This window comes from Candoia aspera, chromosome 1, assembly GCF_035149785.1.
Source record: "Candoia aspera isolate rCanAsp1 chromosome 1, rCanAsp1.hap2, whole genome shotgun sequence".
Taxonomy (NCBI): Eukaryota; Metazoa; Chordata; class Lepidosauria; order Squamata; family Boidae; genus Candoia; species Candoia aspera.
In genome coordinates, this window is record NC_086153.1 from 179464045 (window position 1) to 179489279 (window position 25235).

At 37.8% G+C, this 25235-nt stretch overlaps 1 protein-coding gene across 1 annotated transcript in view; it reads left to right on the forward strand.

Annotated features, from left to right (window-relative positions):
• Positions 1–25235, forward strand: part of DNAH7 (dynein axonemal heavy chain 7) — a 152509-nt gene that overhangs the window by 99335 nt on the left and 27939 nt on the right. Inside the window, exons 41-50 of the mRNA XM_063304672.1 lie at positions 424–770; positions 1833–2013; positions 4102–4287; positions 7661–7824; positions 9189–9343; positions 10211–10401; positions 11688–11821; positions 13636–13971; positions 18619–18745; positions 20668–20862. Of these exons, the coding sequence (XP_063160742.1) occupies positions 424–770; positions 1833–2013; positions 4102–4287; positions 7661–7824; positions 9189–9343; positions 10211–10401; positions 11688–11821; positions 13636–13971; positions 18619–18745; positions 20668–20862 (2016 nt within the window). The remainder of the gene's footprint in view (positions 1–423; positions 771–1832; positions 2014–4101; positions 4288–7660; positions 7825–9188; positions 9344–10210; positions 10402–11687; positions 11822–13635; positions 13972–18618; positions 18746–20667; positions 20863–25235) is intronic.

The following is a 25235-nucleotide window of genomic DNA, read 5'->3' on the forward strand; positions in this document are numbered from 1 at the left end:
ATCAAGGAGGTGGTTGAGTGATGGATTGATATGTAATGGAAAGGGGGAAAGGTATGAAAACATAGCATCTTTGGCCACCTCACAGTGATAAGATAAACTCAATGGCTCCTACTCTCAAGCTTGTAGTGTAAAAACATGCAGGAAAAGGAATTAAGAAGGAAAAGGTAAAGAAGATAAATCAGCCTGGAGTTCCTAGAATGTTGTGATTCTTCTACTGGCCAGCTAGAGTGGAAATGGGTGTGTGGTTACCTGACTGGAGGGCATTTTCTTTATCATGGGTTCCTTAGTTCTGAAGTTCTTTGGAGGGGTTTCAGCTGGTCTGCCACCAAAATATGATGACATTTCTCCTCTGAATGTTATTTTCAGAATTAAAACTACAATAAAATCTGTTTTGCTCCAATCTAATCTTTTGAATAACTAAAGGATATCACTGTGGTCAAGTCCATGAAGAGCCCCCCTGCTGGTGTGAAACTTGTTATGGAAACCATTTGCATTCTGAAAGGGATTAAGGCAGATAAAATTCCAGATCCAACAGGCACTGGAAAAAAGATAGAAGATTTCTGGGGCCCAGCTAAGAAACTCCTTGGGGACATGAGATTTCTGCAGTCACTTCATGAGTATGATAAGGACAACATCCCTCCAGCTTACATGAATGTCATTAGAAAACAGTACATCACCAATCCAGAATTTGTTCCTGAAAAAATTCGGAATGCTTCCACTGCGGCAGAAGGGCTGTGCAAATGGGTCATAGCCATGGACTCCTATGATAAGTAAGTGCTGGTTTCAGAGCATAATATAAATGAAGAATGTTGGGCTCGACTATTGGGAAGTGTGTGCGTGCCTGTTTCTCCTTCCCCAAGTGGTGGTAGAAAGTTGCAGGAATAGAGATATACACAGACTCCCTTTGTGAGAAGAGAATGTGGCAGCATTATCTTATTTTGCTAAGGTTGAGAAACACTGCTTTAATGGTACAGAGCATCTGTAAAACCCAAATAGACCAACTTTCCCCCTTTTCTTGACAAATGGACTCAGAACAAACAGCTGTCTCTGCAAAGCCTCCTACAGTATAGCACTTCCTCTTCCTCTCTTTCTTTGAGCCTGCTCAGTCCCTTCTTCTGAGTTACATCTCCTCCCATCTGGCCCATCTGAATCCTTTCCCAGCTTGCACTAACCATTGGGTTGCATGGTTATATTTATTTTTATGTATCTGTGTACATTATAAGTTGAACTAACAGAACATTTATTTGAGCACTCCTTTATGAATGGGGGTTGTTTTACATGACAAGTGAGCAATAGCAGATTTACAATTTCTCTTTCTCTATCTATCTTCATATACATATATACTGTGTGAGCGTGTATCTTTATCTACATCTTTCAAGAAGGTCTGAATAGATATAGAGCCTACATCATTCACAGAGTCAGGTGTCTGAATGTATCACATCATTGACTTGTACTCTGACCACCTTTGGACTTTAAAGAATATTGCTAACACAAAGAATAAGAGAGAGGGTCTGATTTTGACAGGGCAATGCACATCACATCCCAACTATCAGTTAATTAAAATGTTTAGCTGTTACTTCTGCTCAAATTTTCCTCCAGGTTCTTCATATTTTAGAGGAAGATAGTTAACAGTCCATAAGTCATCTGATACTTTGAATTGCAGTTAAGGATTTCTACTGCATTAGTGGAGTAACAGTATGTAAGTGTAGAAATGTTTGTGTGTGTTTACATACTGTGTGTACAGAAAGAATAGGTAGATGATATAGTATTTGCAGGTAGATGTTCAAGACTGGTATCCTTAACAGCTGCTGCTGTTACTGTTATTGTTTCAGAGTGGCAAAAGTGGTTGCCCCTAAAAAGATAAAACTCAATGCAGCTGAAGGGGAACTGAAAATTGCTATGGATGGTTTGAGAAAAAAGCAAGCAGCCCTGAAGGAAGTTCAGGACAAGCTGGCAAAACTACAGAAGACTCTGGAACAAAAAAAGCAGGAAAAAGCTGACTTAGAAAACCAGGTACGTAACAACCATCTTCAAATATCAGAATCAAAGCAAAACATAAGCCTGTTCCATTGCTTTAACCTATTTGTTTGTTTGCTTCTTCATTTATTTTCCATTTTTCAAAACCCTGCTCGGGATACCCAGCAATCAAATGCACTTTTTTTTAGCAATGCAAAGGCTTGAGCCCTAAAAAATGGCCCATTTCTCCTCCCACTGCCCACATCCTAGGTCTTCCTGAGAATCAACCCTTCAGGAGAAGCATTGTGGAAAAGAGTTGTGGTGGTTGAAGGGAGGAGAAATCCCATTGCACTGAGTTGATTGTGGTTGCGTAATATTGGACAGATTTATCATGCCCAACGTACTACAATAGACGTATTTTAATTTGATATGATCTTACTGATGGAAGATATGAACTCTGATTGTTTTGTGCTCTACTTTTAGCCAGGATTACATTTTTCTGTGCCTTTACTTTGAAACAGACATTTTTCAGGATGTGTGAGAATTCCTGCTTCCAACACTGAAAAATTCCATTGAGAGCTCTTGTCCTTCTGAATTAAGTCTGCAGATTGTCTGCCAGATTTGCCTAGATCAAAGCAACAGCCACAAAATCTGAAGAAAATATTGGAATTTTACTAAACAATTTAGTTAATTTATTATGTACAATGGACTCTTCGTTATACCAAAATGTGTTAATAGCTGTCATTTTCCTACACTTGCATAAATGGTAACATCCAAAGTGTTTTATGCTCAAAACATTTTGAACCTACCTGGCAGTTATATGAATAACATCATGGCAAAGGTGATGGTTTTGGAGTAGAGAGTGGGGAATGGGGAGAGTCAGGTTGTTTCCCACTCCACCACAGAACTTACTGGGTGATGTTGGGCAGGTCACTTTCAGACCAAGCCATCTCACAGAGTTTTTGTGCAGACAAAATTTGGGGAGATGCCCATGCACATTGCTTAGGCTTTCAAGAAGAAAAGGATACAAATAGAATCAATCAGTGGTTAAATGGAGCTTAAACCTTTAAACCCTACTGCAGTTGGTGACCTGGATGGCAGATTGCAGAGACCTGAGCAGGACAGAATGCAGGATGTGTAAGGATATATTATTTTTGTACAGGAAACTCTGTTTGGATTTGGGGATAGTATTTCTGACAGTTCAGTGGGGCAGCTGGATTTCCCTTAGTTAAGTGGATGATTTCTATGTGGGAGGATACTTGGACAGGTCAGGAAGTGCATTTCTGAGTTGGATTTTGTGATGGCGTGAGATCCGCTACAGTTGTCCCTTCCTATGTTGAGCAGGCTTGCTGGGATAAATGAGGAAGTGATGAGGCTTCTCCATTCCTTCCAACACCCCTGTGACTGCTGGGTTTTACTCTTATTTGCAGACCATTCCCCCCTTGGCCTGGTCTGTCCATACTCTTACATTTCCATTGTTGATGGACGACTAGCCAAGAGCACAAAGCAAGCACAGAAAGGCATGTTTGGAATAGGACATACCTGTGCCTGCCAGATGCTGGCTGGGATGAGGGAGCTGACACATGCAGAAGGTACCAAGTTAGGAAAGGCTATTCAAGAGTCAAGGAGTCAGAAGAAGTGCCTCCATTTCATGCAGCTGGAACTACAACTAGTTTAATATTAAATGTTTATCAGAGAAAATATTTTTGACAAACTGCCAGATAGAAAGCTCCGTATGCATTCAATTCATGGGCCATATCTGTGTGAGAATGACCTTCATAAGTCAGTGTCATCCTCTCGGATGATACGTGTTGCTTATTGAGATGCAACTGTTTTTGGTATTGCATATAAATCCATTATCAATTTCGCACTGCAAACTGAAGATGATAATTTATTTGGAGGCAAGAAGAATGGAAATGCTATTGACCTTGTTGACCTCAGCTGTGACAATTTGTCACACACATTTCTCCCAGTTTTCTCATCTTGAGGTTTCAAATATAAAGACTTTTATGATGGTAATAATAATAATAATAATAAGCAACGCATATATAGTAGTTTTCAGAAGTACTGAAAGTAAAGCATGTAACTATTGGTAGTAGCACTAGCTGGGATGGCTTTGCTTAAAGTTTATATTTTGATTTTAAGGTTGACCTCTGCAGCAAAAAGCTAGACCGAGCAGAAAAATTACTTGGTGGCCTTGGAGGTGAGAAAACCCGTTGGAGCCAGGCAGCTTTGCAACTGGGAAAACAATATGTCAATTTGACAGGCGATATCCTCATCTCATCTGGCATTGTAGCTTACTTAGGAGCCTTCACATCCAGCTACCGACAAGTAAGGAATGAATGAATGATTGAATGAATGTGTGAAGTTTTAGTAAACTAAATGCTTCTGCAGCAAATAAGCAATAGTTTTTGCCTGATATCCAAGCATATACCTTTGCTTCAGTTTGAAAATAAAAGCAATGATATGAAAAAAAACGTATAAAAAACATATGAAGGTATTGTTGCTAAAAAAGCATTATTTTTTATTTAATATAGTCATCTTCAACTTGAGGTACACCATAATTGCCAACTAATATAGACCATTGCTGGGACACTTCCTAATCTTGGTCCTTAGGTATTGTTGGATTATAACTCACACTGCCTTTAATTATTGGCAATCTTGGCTAGAGTTGATACGTTATAATTCAACAACGTATGGGAAATATTGTTTTAAGGAGAAATGACCTATACTGGAGATGTTCCACATGCCAAGGCCATCATGCTACTGAGCATGAGAAAGAGCACATGTTTTACCTGTAGTTGAACTTAGCTCCAGTTCCTGACATCTCCATGTAGATTTGGATATAGTCCTTTTCTAAAAACACAGAGAGCCACTGCCAAACTACAATACTGAGGTAGAGACAATATGATATTGAGGCAATATTGAGGTAGGGGGACTAATGGCCTGACTCAGTATAAACAGTTCCATGAGCACCAACTTCTTCCCTTTAGAATCTGTGATATTTCCTAAAAAAACAGTCAAGTAGAATGTTTGTCTCTGCAGCAACTAAAATTAAGGATTGTGGCAAACTATTTGGAGAATACCATGGATGCTTAGGATTTTCCATATGCTTCAACTCAATTTCTTGGCCCATTTTTGAGCTGTTCATAAGAACTGTTTCTAAATTGGTGAGGCATTGATAGCTTTAGTTACACATTGTATTCTCTGTGCAAATCTCTTTCTAGAGGCTGGTAAGGTGTACCATGTAGAGGCATTTGTAACTAGCCTTAAAAGTTCTTGATGTGCTAAAAAATTAGGGGATTTTAGGTAGAGTTTTGATTTTCATATTTCTGAAAATCATAACAGATTCTAACCTCAGCAGACAACACGTTTCTGATATATTTGTGACTGTCTCATTGGAAGCCATGGAAGTCTTAATATCTTTTCCTAGTTTCAGTGAGAATTAATCATGACATACTTTAGCTGGATCAGAGCTAATATATTTCATACTCAGGCCCATGGAGAAGTTAGATTAAGATTATGACTCTCCCAGAGTGCAAGCTATTGCTGTACAATTATGTTTTCCTTCATTAGACCAATGCAGCAATTTCTATTAAGAAGTCATAATGGAACTGAGACATTTATAGGGATGATAATAAAAAATATTGATACTTGAATCCTACATTCTGCTTTTTTGTGGGGGGGGCACTGTACAGCCATTTTTATTCTTCTGTTTCCTCCATCTATAAACAATATTCTTTCTTTTGTTAATTTCTTAACAAGTGATTGGGGATTTGTAGAGGGTCAGTATGAAACACAAGCAATAATTCTGGTAGGAAAAAAGAATCACATATTTTTATGGTTGATTTTATATCCCCTACAAAATAGATTTAATTTATTCTAATTCTCCATAGTTAATTTGATTTTATTAACAAGTGACAGGCAATTATCCTTAAATCAATGTTTTGAGTAGGATAATGCTCCAAGCATTTAGTTGGAGTTACTGTCTAAGCAATTTCAAAGTTCTTCGAAATGTTGTTTTACATTGTAATCAGTTCCCAAGTTCAACATTTCAGACAGTGTATCTGATTTATTCAATTGCGTGACAAGTTGCTATAAACATATAGGCCATGTGAGTAAATCCTTCCAGTTGATTGACTTTAAAATGCTTAACTATTCTCTGAAGGCATATCCACTTCCATTACTATTTAAGACCATCCAATTTAGTCTCCTTCATATTTTTTAAACCTAGTGCACTATTTAAAATTACTTCCAACTTTGTTAATATAAAAATGATCTGTCTTACTGTAATTCTTTTTTCCACCTATTATGAATTATATTTGTTTCTGTGGGAAAGAAGCTCTGTCTGGGCTTTCCTGTCCTTCCCAGAACAACCAACCTCCATCTCTGTGGGAAGGATTCCAGGGAAAGGGAGAGGAGTAAGGGAAGATAAAATCAGATGACTTCTGTATACTTCTAGCTGTTCTGCCTTCCTTTTCAGTTCTCATTTCCATCTCTCAATGAGAAAAAGTAAAACAGGTGAAAAGCCTGCTTTGGTAGAATTCTCTGCTTCTTGCTCCTGCACAAACATGCAAAGCTACCAGTCTCCAGCTTAGTTTGTTTCAAGAATCTCAGTGCTTGCTGTAGCGAAAATTTATTTTTTTTAAAAAAGCATTAAATCACTGACAGAAAATCAAAAGCATCAACTGCATCAGCACACACAGTCTCTTCACATTATTCATTAAAGGTTCTGTACATATTTCAGTGTCTTTTTGCCCCTGGTGTGGTTACGACTGAACAACAACACACTCATTATATCTCTTCCAATAAGTCTGTTTCAGTCATAGCATGATCAGTTTTCTATTGTTCATTGTGCTAATTTTAACAGATTTTGATGTATGCTGTAAGTTGCCTAGAAGAATTTTGTCCAAAAAAATAGGATATATACACCCGGCCCATCTGAATCCAGCAACGGAGATGCAGGAAATTCCAACTGAAGATCCCACACTATTTGTCCTGGACAAATTCTTTTGCTCAAAATAGAGGGAGACATGCCAAACCATACCTGCAGTGAGAGCCATCCAGTCAGCCTTGTTCTCAAAGGAAAATGTGCAGGCCTTTTAAGGCTTGACAGGTTTCTAGATTGAGCCTAGAAGCATACCCAGTCATACTGTTTAACAACTGAAGCAACTCTTTTGCACTGTAACCTTTAGCTTCATAAACTGTTAATTCAGGCCTTCTGCTTCTGAACATAGCTTTCACTAAGTATCTGATACCTGATCTTCAGAAGACCAGGCATGTATATCTCTCTGGATATCAGCCTTAGTTAATAAACAGTATCTGGGATTTGTCACGATGTACACTTCTGAGTTCACTGCATGATTATGATGTTTCTCCCCAAATGCATTGGGGAAGAAATGGATAAAATCAGGGCTAATTAAATGGTGAAAGGCAAAAATTTGATATGTTCATTTTAAGTTTCATTAAATAAGTAACAGCCTAAAGTATTTCTTGGGACTAATTTTGCAGCCATTACATTATTGGGTTTTGGTAGAAGACATTGGATTAAAAATGATTAAAAGGAAGTCAAATTTATCCCAGCAAATTGCCAAGAGTGACAAGTCATTGATGCTGCCAGTGAGCTTCATTGCTGTAGTAGCATCATTACGCTAACATCATTTTTCAGAATAGCTGGCCAACATTTAGCATTCTTCCTTTTCAGGATCAAGCCCGGGACTGGATATTGACATGCAAATCCAGAGGCATTCCCTGCTCGGATGATTTTTCTCTAACTACAACTTTAGGAGAACCAGTGAAAATCAGAGCTTGGAACATAGCTGGGTTGCCTTCTGATTTATTTTCCGTTGATAATGGTATTATTATCTCGTAAGTAACAGAAGCTTCAGACAGGCATAGTTTATTTCTTGAGAGAATACTGTATGCTATCTTCTACCTTAAGGGATGCCATAAAGCTACTATTGTATATGTTTTGTTTGAAAAACCGTAAGTATACACATAGTTCAGCAGTGAAGCACTTGATTGACATGAAAAAGGCCTCAGGATTTAATCCTTCACATTTAAAGTACCCTTCCCTAAGTTTTCATCCTGCAGATTGTTGGCTGATGAAATCTCAGATTACTAGCCAGTATGATTTCTGACCATGCTGGCTTGGAATTCCAGAAGGTTGCCAAGTTGGGAAGATCTAAAATAGTAGAGCTGTAAAAACCTTGACTAGAAGCCATTAGGAACCTTTGTAATGCACTAATACTGGTCCAAAGAACAAAAGGACTAACTTGTGTTCATACTTTCCCTGGATTGAATTTAGTGTTTTTTATTGTTTTATGAAGGTACAATCTTTAGATTAAAGCAGTTGCTATTCTCATGGTAAGTATATGCAGAGATTCATACATGAGTTTGCTGGTGTACCTGTTTTGTAAGGTATCAAACCAACCACCTTTTCCTAGCTAAAATAATGATCCAGATGCCAATACCTGCTTCCCCTTCCAGAGCTATTCACAACCAAATGTTGTTTAATGTTCATTGAATGTGTGATGGAGGGAGGGAGGCTCTGCCACTTGGTCTTGCTCTGATGCTAAAACCACTGCCAGTTCTACCTTCCTGATCTTGATACATTTGTGGAAAGATATGAATAGTGGCCTACAGCTGTATACTTTTAAGTTCTTCAAATCAGTCAGATATACTGGGTGATCAAGGCTGTGGACTGTGTGGAGTAGCATTTGCATATAGAACTGCCCTTGTGTTGACTGCAGATCTGCGTGCTTCGAGATCTGGGCAGTGAAGTCAATACTGCACTGAAATTGGGATATGATCAATGAACCCAGGGAGGCCTATATGAAAGGAACGCGGAGCACCCATTCATTTTCTTTTGTTAGGTGGAGAACGATAACTAGCGTAGGGAAAAACCTGCATGAAGGACATCTGCTAGTCATTTCTACAAAAGGAGGGGAGCTCTATTTTCCCCTTGGATTACACCCTGCCCCTTTGTGGACTGTGAGACACCAGCTGATTTTCTTTTGCAAGGGCCCAGTATTAAAGTGAAAGCATAAAATTAGGATATAGGCAGTTCTGCACAGAAAGTCAAGACAGAATTCCTTTGGTTGCACTGTTCTGGTCCACAGAACACCTGTCTCCATATAGGGATCTTTTAATTCAAGTACACAATAAAGCCCCACATAAATGTGCCATGCAAATTCACAAAGTTAGTGTATTCCATTGTTTTCTCTCTCCAGGAATGCAAGAAGATGGCCACTTATGATTGACCCTCAGGGTCAAGCAAACAAATGGGTGAAGAATATGGAGAAAACCAACAGTTTGCATGTCATAAAGCTCAGTGATGGTGAATTCATACGAACACTAGAAAACTGTGTTCAGTTTGGTACACCTGGTAAGCTCCAAAGTCTTTAAAAGTAGATGTTTCTGTCAAATCTGGGATGTACAGGAATAATTTTTATAATTGTTAGAATCTTTCTAGAGTTGATCATATTTAGATGTAATGAAATTCATTTGATAGTAATACAATTTGCATTTCAAAACCTCAAAATTGGGGAAAGCATAGACAGGTGGGGATTTAGGACATAACATCAGATATTTCCCACAATAAGGATTCTTTGACATTATACAGATTATATTTTCCATACGAAGAGCAAAATTAAAATTGATGGAGTTCAACCACATTGCACATGCTGTATGTTCTCAGTTTTATTCATCACTTAAAACACTCTTGTGCAACTGAAGAAATTTTCTCTTAATTTCCTTTTAGGCCTTGCTAGTAAAGGTATATATCTCATTACATGCTGATTCAGTTTCTGTACTTTGTATTATCGTGTAGTACTTCCAGATCTATAGGAAATGCACACCCTTACTCATTCAACTTGCATAATTTTATCTCTTTGGACAATCCTATCCAAAATGTATAAAACTATTTTATTGGCACTACATTTCCAACAATTTATCTTCCCAGTTTTGTAATAGAGCTTCTTTATTCTTTCCTGTATTAAATATTACTATCAGATTTTATTATTAATAGGCATTTTTAATAGTGTATGTAGGCAGCTGGACTTAGTGTACAAATATTTATATTTTCTACTGATCTTCCAATTATTGAGTCTGTAAGACTGCTTCCCACTTCGGTTTAAAATGTATTACTGATATACTTGTATTTATAGAAAGGCGTGTGTGCTTTTTGTCCTTTGTTCTTGTTTCTTGCATCTTGTAAGTTTATGTTTTAACTGAATTTCTGACTGGATTGAAGTGCTGCTAGAAAATGTTGGCGAAGAGTTGGACCCCATTCTTGAGCCTCTTCTGCTTAAGCAGACTTTCAAGCAGGCTGGCAGCATCTGCATCCGCCTTGGGGATTCTACCATTGAATATGCTCCAGACTTTCGTTTTTACATTACAACCAAGCTGCGAAACCCCCACTACCTCCCAGAAACATCTGTCAAAGTGAGCACTTTGCCTGGGAAGCTCAGGTTGTTTGTTTTTGTTTCATAAGCAAGTGGATGATCTTATTAGCAGTGCCACAATCCCTTCCTTAGTCCTCTTCCCATGCATATTTATGTGTATGTGTGTGTGCAACATTAATATGAACAGATGCTTTTTGTCTGTCACTCTAACATACATGTGAGTGATTATATGTATTATATATAATTTTTAAAATATTTAACTATATTAACACTAATGCAAAGGATTGAACAACAGAAAGAAGGCAGTATAAATGACAAAGTCTCAGTGTGAATAGGCCATGTATCTTTCAACTGTTGAATCAGTTTCAAAGGTCCTTTTATGTTCTGGAAACTGACAGGTATTCCTCATAAGCACTAACAAAAGCCAGTTCAGTCCATAGAACTTTAGGAACAGGGAAAATCTCACCCTAAGATTAAAAGTTCTCCATTATATCTTCTGTATATTTTCTGTGTTGCTGTAAGAGTCTCTTTATTGCTGCCTTTTTCACTACACTCTGCTACCCAACTTCCTGCTATTGGCCAGTAGAGGAATGTGAAAAACTAATCCACTGACACCCAACAACTCTCATCTTTGCATTTGCTTTTCTGGGGTGAGGGGGGAGTTGGGAGGAACCAACCAGCTGCTATTGAGGGAGAACAGCCCATTCAAATCACCAAGAAGAACAGAGAGGTGCCTTGGTTTCAGGAGGGGGAGAACGCTGTGGAACAGGAAGCTGGGAGGAGGTAGGAGTTCCCATCAATCAGACATTTACAACCCTGCAGTTCCAGGGTAAATGCAGCAAAACTGTCTTATCATTGCCAACTCTTAGTGACCAGATAGGTAAATTTTCTCCATGATGATCTGTCCTAACCTAGTCTTCCAGGTCTTCCACTGGTCTTTTTGGGCATAGAGTGCTGTTATTTTCTGGCTACTAGGCAGGAATTACTTTATGGTAGCCTTCTCCAAACTAGTACTTTCCATATGTACTGGGATTATAACGCTGAGAATTTCCACCTGCTGTCCACAAGTATGGAAATTCTGGAAATCATGAAAACGTATTTTGAAGGTACTCATTTGGAGAATACTGCCATATGGTAAAGAGGACAATTTTCATACAAGAGCAGAAGTTATTCTCTTCTCTTTCTCAGAAATGTTTGATACATGTTAGGATGTATCACACTATCCTAAAATTTAAATATCTTTATTTGGGTAGCTGGAGATGATTACTGGGATTTGGCTTACGTGGTTCTAATTCTATTTTAATTTGGAACTCTTGAAATTTTCAGGTAACTTTATTAAATTTCATGATAACCCCAGAGGGGATGCAAGATCAGCTGCTTGGAATAGTTGTTGCAAGAGAGAGACCAGATCTGGAAGAAGAAAAGCAAGCCCTGATCTTACAAGGAGCTGAAAATAAAAGGTATCAAAATATTATTAGGTAGAAAATTATCTCAACTTAATGATAATATTCTACCGAGAAAAGTAATTGACATATATAATCATTAAATTGTATAGCTCTTGATAAAAAGCAGTTGAATTTGTTACTGGAAAAATAACAGTTGTGAAAAGCTTGGGCTGACAAGACCTTTTCTGTTCCCTGTAAAATGTGGTCTGCATTTGTAGATAATTGAGAAACCAGCAGAATAAAAATTATTCTGTGAATGTATTCTTGAGCTTTATTGGCAGAGAATCCTCCATAACATTTGGAGAGAGTTTGAGGACATAGTTTCTGTTACTTCTCTTTCAAACAAGGCTTTTTAAGAAGTCTGCTGCAAATGGCCAATGCCTGTCTCTGTGTTTGCATAGAGAATCCTTTCATTGAAACAATTGAAATATCAGTGTATGACTGCTTAAGTAATTTTCTTGACATTCCATATTTTCCTCTACTTTATAATGCCTTCTGAACCATCATAGCTATACACTGAATGCCTATTATATGCTAAACCACAAGAAAACTAATGAAGATTTATATTAACCAAATTTAGCATGTGGTACAAAGGAAGTCGTTGGGTCTTTAACTTGGTTAAGCATGCTGTGCAAGAACACCCATTGTGTAGCTCATATATAGAATTTACCATCATAATGGTCACTAGCTCAGATGGCTTTATAAAGGACTTAGGCATCTTAATGGAGGATAATGCAAGCTGTCCATGATGGAACCTCCTACTTTTTCAGAGGCTATTAAATGCTTTTTAATGGGAAACAGGGGACTGCTTATGCTTTTAATGTTGGCTTTTGGTCTTTCCAGAAGCATCTGGCTATGGTGAAGAACTAAATAACTGAAACTAGATAAGATTTAACTGTATCTATTGAAGCTCTTTTGGTAATTAAATTATTTTTAGGTAAAGTAAAAAAATGGAATTCTCGTAACATCCAAAACATACTTTAAAAGTTAATCTCTTTGGTCATAATAAAGTGTATGTTAAGCCATTATCTGCTCCAATCAGTGGATACAGAGATTCATGCTAGTCATTTGAAATTAAATTATAGATACTATTTGACAACAGAGGTTCCTCATGCTTTATTCTTTTTAAATAACATGATAATGAACCTTTCTGGTGGCTGGATATTTGAGAACTTGATGGTTAACATACTGTATGAAAGGTACCAGATTGGGAAAGACTGCTGCATTTCAAAGTGGGCTTCATTAATTTCAATATAAAATGCAGCTCAGGATGGTAATTCTGGGTCAGACTAGAATTATGAAAGATCTGTGGCCACTGAGAAGGGCAGCTCAAATTTTTCCCAAGATTAGCACAGATCAGAGAAATTTAGGAGACAGGGATTGAACTGAGCCTTCTATTTCACTTTTTCCAAGAGAGGAAAGCTCATGGTCTCAGTAGAATGGGTTTCTTCAGCAGATGCCCTCTGTATGTTTTAGACTTTCACGAGGATTATGGAAGTTAAGTGCTGCACAATTTGAAAGCATCAAATTGGGGAAAGCTGGTGTAGGCCTATGTGCATTCTGCTCATCAGCTGGAGTTGGCCAAGCAGATGTACAAAACCAGTTTTGTGTCTGTTTCCTCTTTCAAGTAGTGATATACTCACAGAAGCTACACTGAGGAAAAAATCTTTAGAGAATGTTTAAAGTAATTCCCAAAGGCTCAGACTCTCAAATCATCCAGTTCTATTTCTAAGCTATTAATATTCTGTGGTCCCTTGACTATATTATATCCTTTTTGGATCTGATCACTTGCAGCTTCTACAGTGTATTAACCTAGTCTTTTGTTATAGACAGCTAAAGGAAATAGAGGACAAAATTTTAGAAGTTCTGTCTTCATCAGAAGGAAATATTTTGGAGGATGAGACTGCTATCAAGATATTATCTTCTTCTAAAGCTCTGGCTAATGAAATTTCAGAAAAGCAGGCTATAGCAGAAGAAACAGAAAAGAAGATAGATGATACCCGGATGGGCTACCGCCCCATTGCAGTTCATTCATCAATCCTCTTTTTTTCAATTGCTGACCTGGCTAATATTGAGCCCATGTACCAGTATTCCTTAACCTGGTTCATCAACCTCTTCATCATGTCTATAGACAACTCAGAGAAGTCAGAGATTTTGCAAGAAAGGTATATGAAATATTTATGTCTTTAATGCTGCTGTTAGCAACTCTTCCAGCTGTGGAGCATCCAGCATGAATGGGTGCATTGGGACTTTTTTGTTTTTGTTTTTTTTTACTTAGAATTTTTATTATATTGAAAACTTCTAGATATAATCAAGTTAACATGTGTCTACTGATTTCATTGGATTAAGTATGTACTTCCTCCCCTTCCCCCAACAAAAGGAGTATAAGTATTGTTGTTTGAGGCAGAGTGAGCAGATCTAGACCTGTTAGTAGAGTTCCAGATGATTTGTAGTGGACTGCAAACAGTGCTTGACTCCCACTATTTATTTGCTTAAGGTACTTGTATACTGCTTCCTGTTTTCAGAAATTTTGCTAATGGCAACAATACAAAATGGCAACCCACTTGAATTATATTGGGGGGAGAGGGGAACTGTGGGTATCCAGGAAAGGGTTTTTATGCAGAAAGAGGGTGGGTTTTGTTTAGCTCTGCTTCACAAAACAACTTTCTGTCTTTTGGTTTTTAATGTTGGAATTCTGGTAAAATTAAAACAAGGGACATCCCATATGCCTGGTTTAACTGTTTTCAGTATGCTCAAGGTTATATGAAGGGAAAAGCTGCTGGCATAATTTTTGCTTGTGCAGGTTGGAACTGTTGGAGACCAAATATTTGAAAGAGTTACAATGCCTCACCCGGAAGAACTGTTCAAGAAATATATGGAGCTGCACTTGGAAAATTCACAAGTTTTTAGTTAAAAGCTTCCCTCACCCTCCAAATGTTCTTTAATAATTCAGTATAAAGGATAAATACCAAAACAGGACTTAAATAGCAAACCTTGAGAAAATTAGGCAAACCTAGCTTGACTAATTTCAGTATCTTCAGTTAATTGGACACAGCATTTAAGTTGACTTTGCTGAAAACTCATTTAAAAAATAATGTGCTGTGAAAATTGAGTTCCGTGTCAGATTTTATGTGATACTCATTTATAGCTTGAGAGTGCTAAATAATAAATGAGAACTTGATACTTAAATTCAGTCCCCTCTTCACCCTCTCTGTATGTTTTGGATGTTTGCTTGTTTTTTTCTTGTGTTTGGACCCATTTATTCTCATTTTGGGCCCATTACTTACCGTTTCAAGTTGTGGACACTTTAAATGGGCCAGCTGTGCTTCTGGCAATGTTGACTGTAGTCGGATAAGGGTGCTGGCTGTAAGTGTTCAGAGACACTGCTTTGCAAACCTACCCAGGGCTTTCTGAAAATGCATTAACAGAAACTGAAAACAGGTGATAGTTTTCAAATGGGCTGTATGTCAAAATGGTAGCACTCTGGTGTGCCGTTACCATACTTATCAAAGCTTAGCAAGTTATGTCCATCAGGTAACCACATTAAGCCATAATATAGCTAAGTGGGGTGGGGCAGGGGGAGGGACACAAATAACATATGTACTTGCTTTTTGTTTGGAGTTTAGTCTGCTGTTAAGGGAATGGTTGGAGGAAAGAGATCTTGGAATAACAGTAAACAGTTCAGTGAAGGGGTATTGGCACGGTGTGCATCTGCTGCAAAAAAGTCCAACAGTATATTAGGGATAATAAGAAACCATACTGAAACTAAAGATGCCAATATTATACAAATATGTATATATAATTTGTATAATATAAATTAGATATAATTTATATAATTATATAAATCCTTATATAAATCAATGGCATGACGCTATCTGGAGTGTTGTGTGCTGCATCCCAAAAAGGATATAGTGCAGCAGGCGAAGGTTCGGAGGAGGGCAAGTAAGATAATCAAGTGTCTGGAGCAGGTTCCCTATGAGGAAAAGTTGCAACATTTGGGACCTTTTTTTTGTCTACAAAGGAGGTGAATGAGAGGGGACATGATTGTACACAGGTGTACAAAATTATGCAGGGTGTGGATCAAGTGGACAAGGAGAAGCTATTTCCCCCTTCCCAAAATACTAAAACCAGAGGTCACCCAATGAAACTCAATCCTGGAAGAATCAGGACAGACAAAAAGATTTTTTTTTTTTTTACCCAACATGTAATTCAACTTTGGAATTTGGTACCATGAGATGTGGAGCGGGCAACCAGCTTGGCTGGCTTTAAAAAAGGTTTGGACCAATTCATGCAAGTCATGAGGATCAACGACTATTAGATTTGATGGCAGTGTGACTGCCTCTGAAGGCCATCTGTGGAAAGACTAGTGGATTTCCTTGTGCAGTTTTTTTAAACAAAATAATTAATCTTAGAGACAAAGATTTTTTTAAAAAAAATTAAAAGTACAAACTAAAAATACAAACTAAGAAGGAAAAGAAAAAAAAGGAAAAATCTATCTTATATTTTATACTTATCAATACTCACTAGTTTACTAATGAATTCATTACTATAATATGAACTATAATATGAATATATTATTGTAAGGTATCACAAAATCTCTACCATAGCAACACCAACAATCATTCCTTGACATCTGGAATAATATCACTTTTCCAATTTTTTAATATAATTCTTTTAGCCACCCCCCGTCCATGCTTGATACAACCATAATTCCTGATAAATTATCAAATTCCAAAGCTTTGGTATATAACATTACATTAACATCTTTTCCCATAAATCTACTAGTACATGTTAATGCACTGTCCAAAAAAGATACTAAATGATCACATGACAGTATTATATGGGTTATTGAGCCCTCAATTTTTTTATACTTCCACCATAAAAAAAAATAAAAAATCTGATGTCCATCCTTTCAAATACATTCCTTGGGGAGTCCAGTACACCCTAAATACAAATTTTTGATGAATTAACCTTAAACTCAAATCTGTAGATACCAGTTAAACATTTTTAAAGACATGAAACTATTGATGGGGCTTTATTGGAAATTCCAGTTCTCTGGTCCATGTTTGAAATATCCCAGAAATGTCCACTTTAAAAATTCTCTTCAGCTTTTGATAGAGATATATTACAGGTTTTAATTCTATCATGGATTCCATCAAGTAAGAAAGCAACTCAGGTGCTTTTGAGGCAGCCAAAGCATCTGGTCCTTATTGATCTGTTGGACTATGCTTAAGCTGAAGATACCTCCACTGTTGTGAATTGTGCATGTGCCTTTGAGTCAGTGTTGACTCCTGGTGACTGGACAAGTCCCTGCAGTTTCCTTGGCAAGATTTCAGAAGTGGTTTACCCTTGCCTGCTTCCTAGGGCTGAGAGAGAATGACTGGCCCAAGGTCACCCAGCTGGCTTCGTGCCTAAGTGGGACTAGAACTCACAGTCTTCTGGTTTCTAGCTTGGTGCCTTAACCACTACACCAAACTGGCTCTCATTGCAAATTGAGAAGACCTAATTCAATTTGAAGTTGAGAAAAGTCCTTAAAATAGTAATTATGTAGTTGTTGATTTAAAATCATGATCCCAGCTTCTGCCCAACTTTCCAATATAATGTTTTACCACCAATTTTCAAAGTAGAATTTTTCCAAAGAGCTAGATATTATGAGTTTCATTATCAAAACTCAATTTATGTCCCAATATGGCCCAAAGATTTATCACTACTTGCACTCCTGGAAACAAAACACCCTTTCTGCTACATGTTGTTAAAATATTGGCTCAGTGATATTTCTGCAAATCTGATAAATAAAACTACCTTCCTCAAATGGTAATCTCAATTTAGCTAAGGAAAATCTTGGTGGCCTACTATCCCAAACAAATTTACTAAATAACTTACTGATCTAAAGGAAATTTTTATTTGGTATTAACATGGAAATACCTCTAAGAACATAAATCAAATGAGTGACAGTATTCATTTTAATAACATTAATTTTGCTCCACAAACTTAAAGGAATTTTAAGCCATCTATTAACATCCAGTTTAACTCTTCCTAAAAATTTCAGTATATTTATTTCCACATATTTAGAAATATTTTTGGGTATATAAAGCCCCTTATATTTAATATAATCAGTAGAAATTACAAAACTCATCTCTTTACATAACTGTATTGATATGTTAGGACCCAAGGGAAGCAAACAAGTTTTCTCCCAATTTATCTTATAACCAGAATACTTTCCAAAATACTGCACATCCTTTATAAAATTAATCAAAGGAGTACTGATCCAAAATTGCCAAAATATCATCAGCATATAGAAATAATTTCTACTCACACCCTGCCAATATAATATCCTTAATATCTAAATATTGCCTTCCCATGGTGTCCAAAGGTTCAGGAATCAAATTAAATAGCAAGGGAGAAAGTGGGTACTTAACTTGTAACTGAAAGGAGTCTAAAATAATTTTATGCTATGCTGTATCTGCTACATATGCTGTAGCCTAGTGTGGTTTGAAAGCTTGTGGAGGGAATACGGTGGCCAATTATGATGAATAATATTTTGATAAAATTCTGTAGAGCAGCCTTTCCCCCCCTAAAGGTAAGGAAAAAAGAAATCAGTAACTTTGGCAAAACAAACTTCTGAAAAATTTCAGCTTACGAATATCCATATTCAAAAACTGGTGTGTGTTGGTAATGAGTATTTATTTTTTATGCGTACTGAGCCAGAATAGCTGCAATTGGAATGCTTTGTAACTGTGTTTATGAAGTGACTAGCTTCATAAGTGAAATTAATTTAGATCCCTTCCCTATTTTTTTTTTAATACTTGCAGGCTGAGGCTTCTCAAAGATCACTTTACTTACTCCCTCTATGTCAACATCTGCCGCTCACTCTTTGAAAAAGACAAGCTGCTCTTCTCCTTCTGCCTGAATGTAAATCTTCTGAAGCACGATAAATTGGTTAGTGCTACTAGACAAGTTACTGGATGGTATTTTGCATTTTAGGGTACGATATGTCTGATACTCTAGTATTTCCCAAATATTTCTAAACTCCAAATTCCCCATCCAGCAGGAAACTAAAAAGGGCAAAAATTGCCAAAATTGCTCATTTACTTTTAAAGAGATTGGAGCAGCCCCTCGGCCCCTTCCTGTCCCATTCGCACATTTCCCAACATTCTTCTTTACGTGTCGCCATTCCATCCTGCCATTTTCCTTCTTCATTGCCCTTTCACTCTGTCCCCTTCAGTCTTTCTTTTCTGCTTGCGTCTAGTCTTGTATTTTCCCCCCAACTCTGTTCCTTTGCTGCTTGCTTGCATGCTTTCCCCCCATTGTCCTAGAACCCAGCTCAGAATCCAGCCCTTCTCCTTGCCTGCCAACTTGATATTCAGCCTTCACTAGCACCAGATCAGATCCTCCTTGTTCCCTCCCAACTATGTTCTTTCCTTCTTTAGCCCAGGATCCAGCCTCCTCTGCTTCCAGCCCCCCATCCAAAACCCAGTCCAGCATCAAGCCCTCTACTCTTCCCAATCTTTCAGCCCAAGAATTTGCCTTCCTCCATTATTACTACTACAGGGGATGGGCAAAGGATGGGACAGGGCCCAGAAGGTACTCACAGGGAGAGTACTGTATATGATGCTGTATATCACTGAGTAGGGTGTGTGTGTATTTGTATGTGTGTATGAATGTGACTTTTTTGGGGGACAACTCAGGTTTAAGTTCCCACTTGACCACAGAGTTCCTTGGTGAGTTTGAGCTGGCCATGCTTTCTCAAACCAATTTATCTCACGTGGTTGTTATTAGGATAAAATGATCAAACTCTCCCCTTCTCCCAATATAATCTGCCTTGAGCTTCTAGAGAAAAGGCAAGATAGAAAAGCAAAAGGAAAACACTTTTTTTGCTATATGCAACACAGGAGGTAAAGCACCCATCTCACCAAAGTGTTCTCTTTCTAGAAAGTTCAAATACCTCAACTCAATCAAAGTGACTGTGTTGTTTAACATTTTGTCTCCTCTATTTCCTGGGAGTATCCTGTTGATATATGCATGCAGTCAGAACAAGTGATCTGGGGACAAGCAAACTGTTATGCAGGACAGTGGAATGAGACAGCTTGGTCTTTGCCTGAGTAACAATTCCTCAGGCAATGGCTAACTCAGACAAGAGTTTAAAGAAGAAGGCCTCACCAAGATGCTTTCTTATTTCTTGTGTCCAGGAAGCTGATTACAATGTTAAATAGCCATAATGCCCTGGGACAGCAGTACATCAGGGCTCTGGGGACAATTTTAAAATGGTGCATATCTTTGAAGAACAACATACAGTAGGTCTTAGCATTGGGGTCCTCCTGGATGGTTGGTCCTGACAGCTATGCTGAGAGACCAGACCAGAATCCCTAGCTTTACAGATTTGGAAGGATTTCATTTGGGCCCTCCCTTGTCACCCTGGGTTCAACAAAGTGAATAGTTTTATGGTCATCTTCTGACCATAAGAGGGCATTGGTGTAGCAACCAACAGATCCCACCTCTGGTAAAAATGCAGGGTTGCACAGAGAGCACCTTGAACCTTGGGATTCTTTATGTCTTATTCAGTATGCAAACACTTGCTTTCTCCATTCAAGTTGTCGGTAGTATTGCCCAAGGAAAGTTGAGAGAGGTAACAGTTCTTCTCTTCCCTTTCCTTGTTCTCTTCCCTCTTGGCATGATTGGCCAGGGCAGACACTAGCACATAAGGAAGGAGGCCTCAAGGTAAGGACTCAGCTTCCAGTCAGATGTAGATCTTGACAGATTTGGAAAAATACGATCCCTGCAGTTGGTTTTGGCTGCATAAAGCAACTGCACTTTTGAATTTCAAAGTTCTAAGTATTCTGTTTTGTTTGAAATTGTTGCAGATTAATGAGGATGAGTGGAAGTTTCTGCTAACAGGAGGGATAGGCCTGGACAATCCCTATTCTAATCCCTGCCCCTGGCTTCCCCAGAAGTCATGGGATGAAATCTGCCGCCTGGATGATTTGCAAAACTTCAAGAGCATTCGAAAGGAATTTATGCGCTTGAAGGAAGGATGGAAAACTGTATATGATAGTTTGGTAGGTCTGTAATAATTTGGTATATATTCAGCCTTATTTAAATCAACATTCATCTCTGCTTCAGCATTAAAACCCCACCCATAAATGTACATTTTTGTATTCTTATGTTTATAAGTACAGTCATTACGTTTACAATTATCGGTAATAATTCTGTCAACAGAAAAGTATCGACTTTTAGCTTACCAGGAAAATTCAAAACAGTTCATGTGCTGCTGTTTTTTAGTCTAGATCTGGGATTGCCATGGTCTGGTTTTAACTTCTGTTGTTTGATATAGTTTTATTAGTTTGTTTTACAGCTTCCCATTTTAGTGCTTGTAATGTAAAGCAGGCTATACAGTATATGGGTGCAGGCTTTCACAGCCAGCGTCAATCTCATGGTGATGAGCTGCAGGGCTAATGGGTTATGGATTGATTATCTGGTATTCTGATGTTTCACCAGCAGCTGTGGCTGGCTTGTTCAGAGATAAAGTGGTCTGCACTGCAGCACACTTCTCAGCAACTCAGATGCAACTGAGCAGGAGCTGACTGAGATCTTGTATTTGCGGCCGAACTAATCTCTAATTGGACCATCTCACTGGAATTCTGGAAAGCCAGTTTCTGATTGGTTCTTTATGCAGGTGAATTTTTAGTTCCAAGGGAGCTAATTTTTTATTGCTCTGTCTTTGAAACTTTCTCCTTCTCCTTCGTGAGATTGCTGTTGATTCTATATGACGTTGGTTAACTAAGGGCTGTTTTATTTTGGTTTGACATAAAGCTAGAAACCAGGCTTTGTTAACACTCAGACTCTTCCTTGCTAAGTTGTTGGGATGTTTATAAATCTCAGTGGCTTCTCTATGAAGTCATGCATGATTATTTGACATGATTGCTAGTACTTGTGTGTCTTTAAATTGAATCTTATTACTTAGCAGTGCTAATTTTCAAATTGTTCTAGCCTGCACTATCTTTTACATTCTTTTAGGTGAGTTTTAATACTATGTTTTATAGTTCCAATATATAAAGCTGCCTGCAGCTGCACAGTGTGCAATAAACTCCTGAAGATGAAAGTGGGTTTCTGCTATCCTTAGGTGATTATATCATTTCTTGGATTTTGCTCATTGGTTTATAGATAGTTTATAAGTTCTGTTTCTCTAGTAATTGTTTAATTCTGTCTGCAACCTTCTCAATATAAGGGAGAAACAGCTTTTTTACTTGAGGTGGTATGCCCTTAGATGTATATATGTTATTTTTATTGCTGGATTGCATCACTTGTCTGCTCTTAACAGCAGAGTTCCTGTTAGCCTGTAAAGTGCTGTCAAGATATCTCAACTCATTGGATAATCTTTCAGGCTCATAAATACATCTCACATGGTGACTGAGAGTTTTAATGCTTCTGTTTTGGTGGGGATGATGGTTAGACTTTTTATTTCAATAAAGATCTGTATCTGTTGTGTTTCAGTATACTATATGTCCTAGTTATCAAGCTTTTTCCTTTTAATGATTAAAATGTCCAAAAATGCAAGTTGGCCATCTTTTCCTCTTCCATCATAAATTGAATATTTGGGTGGATACTATTCAGATGCTCTAGAAATTTCTGGAGCTATTCCTCACCATAATTCCAGATCACAAAAGTGTCATCTACCTACCAAACCCAAAAGGATGTTTTTATTTTTTTTCAAAGAACTGTATTATTTTTCAAAGTATAGTTAAAATACAAAATAGAGTATAGAAAAGTTAGAGTACAGAGCTAAAGAAAAACTATAAAAGTCTGAAACAGAGAGAAAGTAGAAACAGAACTCCAGGAATGCAAGAAGATGGCCACTTATGATTGACCCTCAGGGTCAAGCAAACAAATGGGTGAAGAATATGGAGAAAACCAACAGTTTGCATGTCATAAAGCTCAGTGATGGTGAATTCATACGAACACTAGAAAACTGTGTTCAGTTTGGTACACCTGGTAAGCTCCAAAGTCTTTAAAAGTAGATGTTTCTGTGACTTCTGATGTTCTCCAGTACGGATATGAATACATTTACAATACAATCTCGTACAATTATTTAAACCTTAATAACATAACTTCTATTAGATCAAACCATTTAATCATTAAAACCCAAAATCAAAACTTCATTTTTTTCTGACACAAGCAAATAATCTAAGAGCGGTTGCCAAGTGGACAGAAATCCAAAAACAGTATTTTCTCTTATCAGCACTGTTAACCTGGCCATTTGGGCCAGCTCCATCAACTTAATAATCCATTCCTCCACTGTCGGGATTTGTGGATCTTTCCATCTCTGTGTGTATAACAGTCTTGCTGCTGTAACCATTTATAAAAGCAAAGTCCCATGTTGTTTCTCGAGCTGCTTCTCCATCAAACCTAAGAGAAACAGTTCGGGTTTTTTGTAAATCCACTTTAAGAATCTTTTGAATATTAACACATATTTGATCCCAAATATTTTTAGCCTTTTCACAAGTCCACCAAAGACGATAAAAAGTTCCTTCACTAAGAGAACATTTCCAACAAACATTAGTTACAAATGGATGTTTTTAAAGGCACAGTGTCTAGTGTCTGTTGTTCACATTTCTCCATGTAGAAATTGGCTATACTGTAATTGGATTCAGTGGGCTTCGCCTGGCAACCCTTCAATTTGCTCATATAATTTGTTGTTCCACTGAAAAAACTGGTAGTGAGGTAATGATGGAATAAATTGATAATATCTTTGGAAAAAAGATTTCCTTCACACATATTTTTTCCTCAGTTGGCACTTTGGTAAAAAGGGAAAGCACATCAAACCTGATCAATCAATCACCTGTCTAAGTTTGTTTAATTTCTGAATGAAGTGGGTTGAATCCTTAATATATGTTGACGTAAGTCCAGTGTAAGGTTGTAAAAGTGCAACTAGCAATAAGATATGTAGGAGAACCAGACTAATAAAAAATTAGCCCCTTTGGAACTACTTCAAATCAGAGCGATTACAAATTCACGTGGGTAAAGAACCAATCAGAAACTGGCTTTCCAGAATTCTGAAGACGTGATCCAATTAGAGACTAGTTCTCTTACAAATGCAAGAGCTCAGTCAGTTCTTGCTCAGTTGCCTGTGAGCAATCAAGAAATGCGCTACAGTGTAGATTGCTTTACTTCTGAAGATGCCAGCCACAGTTGTTGGCAAAACATCAGGATATCTGATTATTGAAACCTGGCCTATTAGTCTGGAAGCTCATCACCATTGGAAAAGCAGACTATATATATATATATATATATATATATATATATATATATATATATATATATATATATATTGTAATTAAGTGTTGTAAGTAGAAGTTTAGATACAGAACAAAAGCATGACTTCGTGCAACTTTGGTCTTTTCCTTTACATTTCTCCCCCATTCTCATTTTGCTGTATATTAATTTTGGATATTAATAAGCAAGGCTTGATGGACTAGTTTGATGAAGTATTGCTCTGTCCAAATTGTTCACAACTCAGTTTCTTGCTGGATAGGCAGCTGTAGACTGCAAGTTCTGGAACTATCTGAGGGTAATACCTCTGCTGTGTTTCTAAGTAGTAGAAGTGGAGTCTTCTTCTTAGTGGTTTTATTGCAGGGTCTGCTTGTCGGCATATCCGTCTCCATTTGGCTCGATCCAAGGGGTGACGTTCATGCATTCCATGTCCTCCTCAATGAGGCCGATCCACCTTTTCTTGGGTCTACCATGGGGCCGCTGGCCACCAGGGTCCAGGCACATGGCTGTTCTCGCCACCAAGTCTTCTTTGCTGTGTATGACGTGTCTATACCATCTAAGCCTTCCTTCCTTCCTGCAGTTTTGCCACGATTGGCGCGACTCCCAGTCGTTGTTGGACGTCATTGTTCATAGCATGGTCAAATCGCGTTAGTCCAAGGCACCATCGGAGCAGAGTTAGAGTACATGCTTGAATTATCTCAAATTCGTGGCTTATCATGGAACAGAGTAGGGAAAAGCCATTTCCTGAGGTCTTATAAAGCTGCTGGATGCAGGGCAATAATGTGATACCACCCTAAATGTGACTACACACAAATTGTGTGTTGTGCTCCTAAGTTATCTACTTAATTGAAAGAATATAGTAATCCTGTTGGGATTAGGACCACAGTATGTGGAGAGGAGGAGGTCTGCTCTCCCTCCAGCTCCTTTGTTTTTCCCCATGTGGGTGCTAGGTTTGAAATAATGTCTGGTGCTAATGGAGCACCATCTACTTTAGCTCTCAGTCTAAAATAGGTTCATATGTTCAGGTGATGGTAAAATATTTAGGCTGGTATGTTGTTAAAGAGAGCACAGGTACAAACTGGGGAATGATTTATAGTTTCTTGACAGAGCACTCTTCTTTTGAGACAGGAGGGTTCATATTTAGTCAAGTAAATTAGAATGA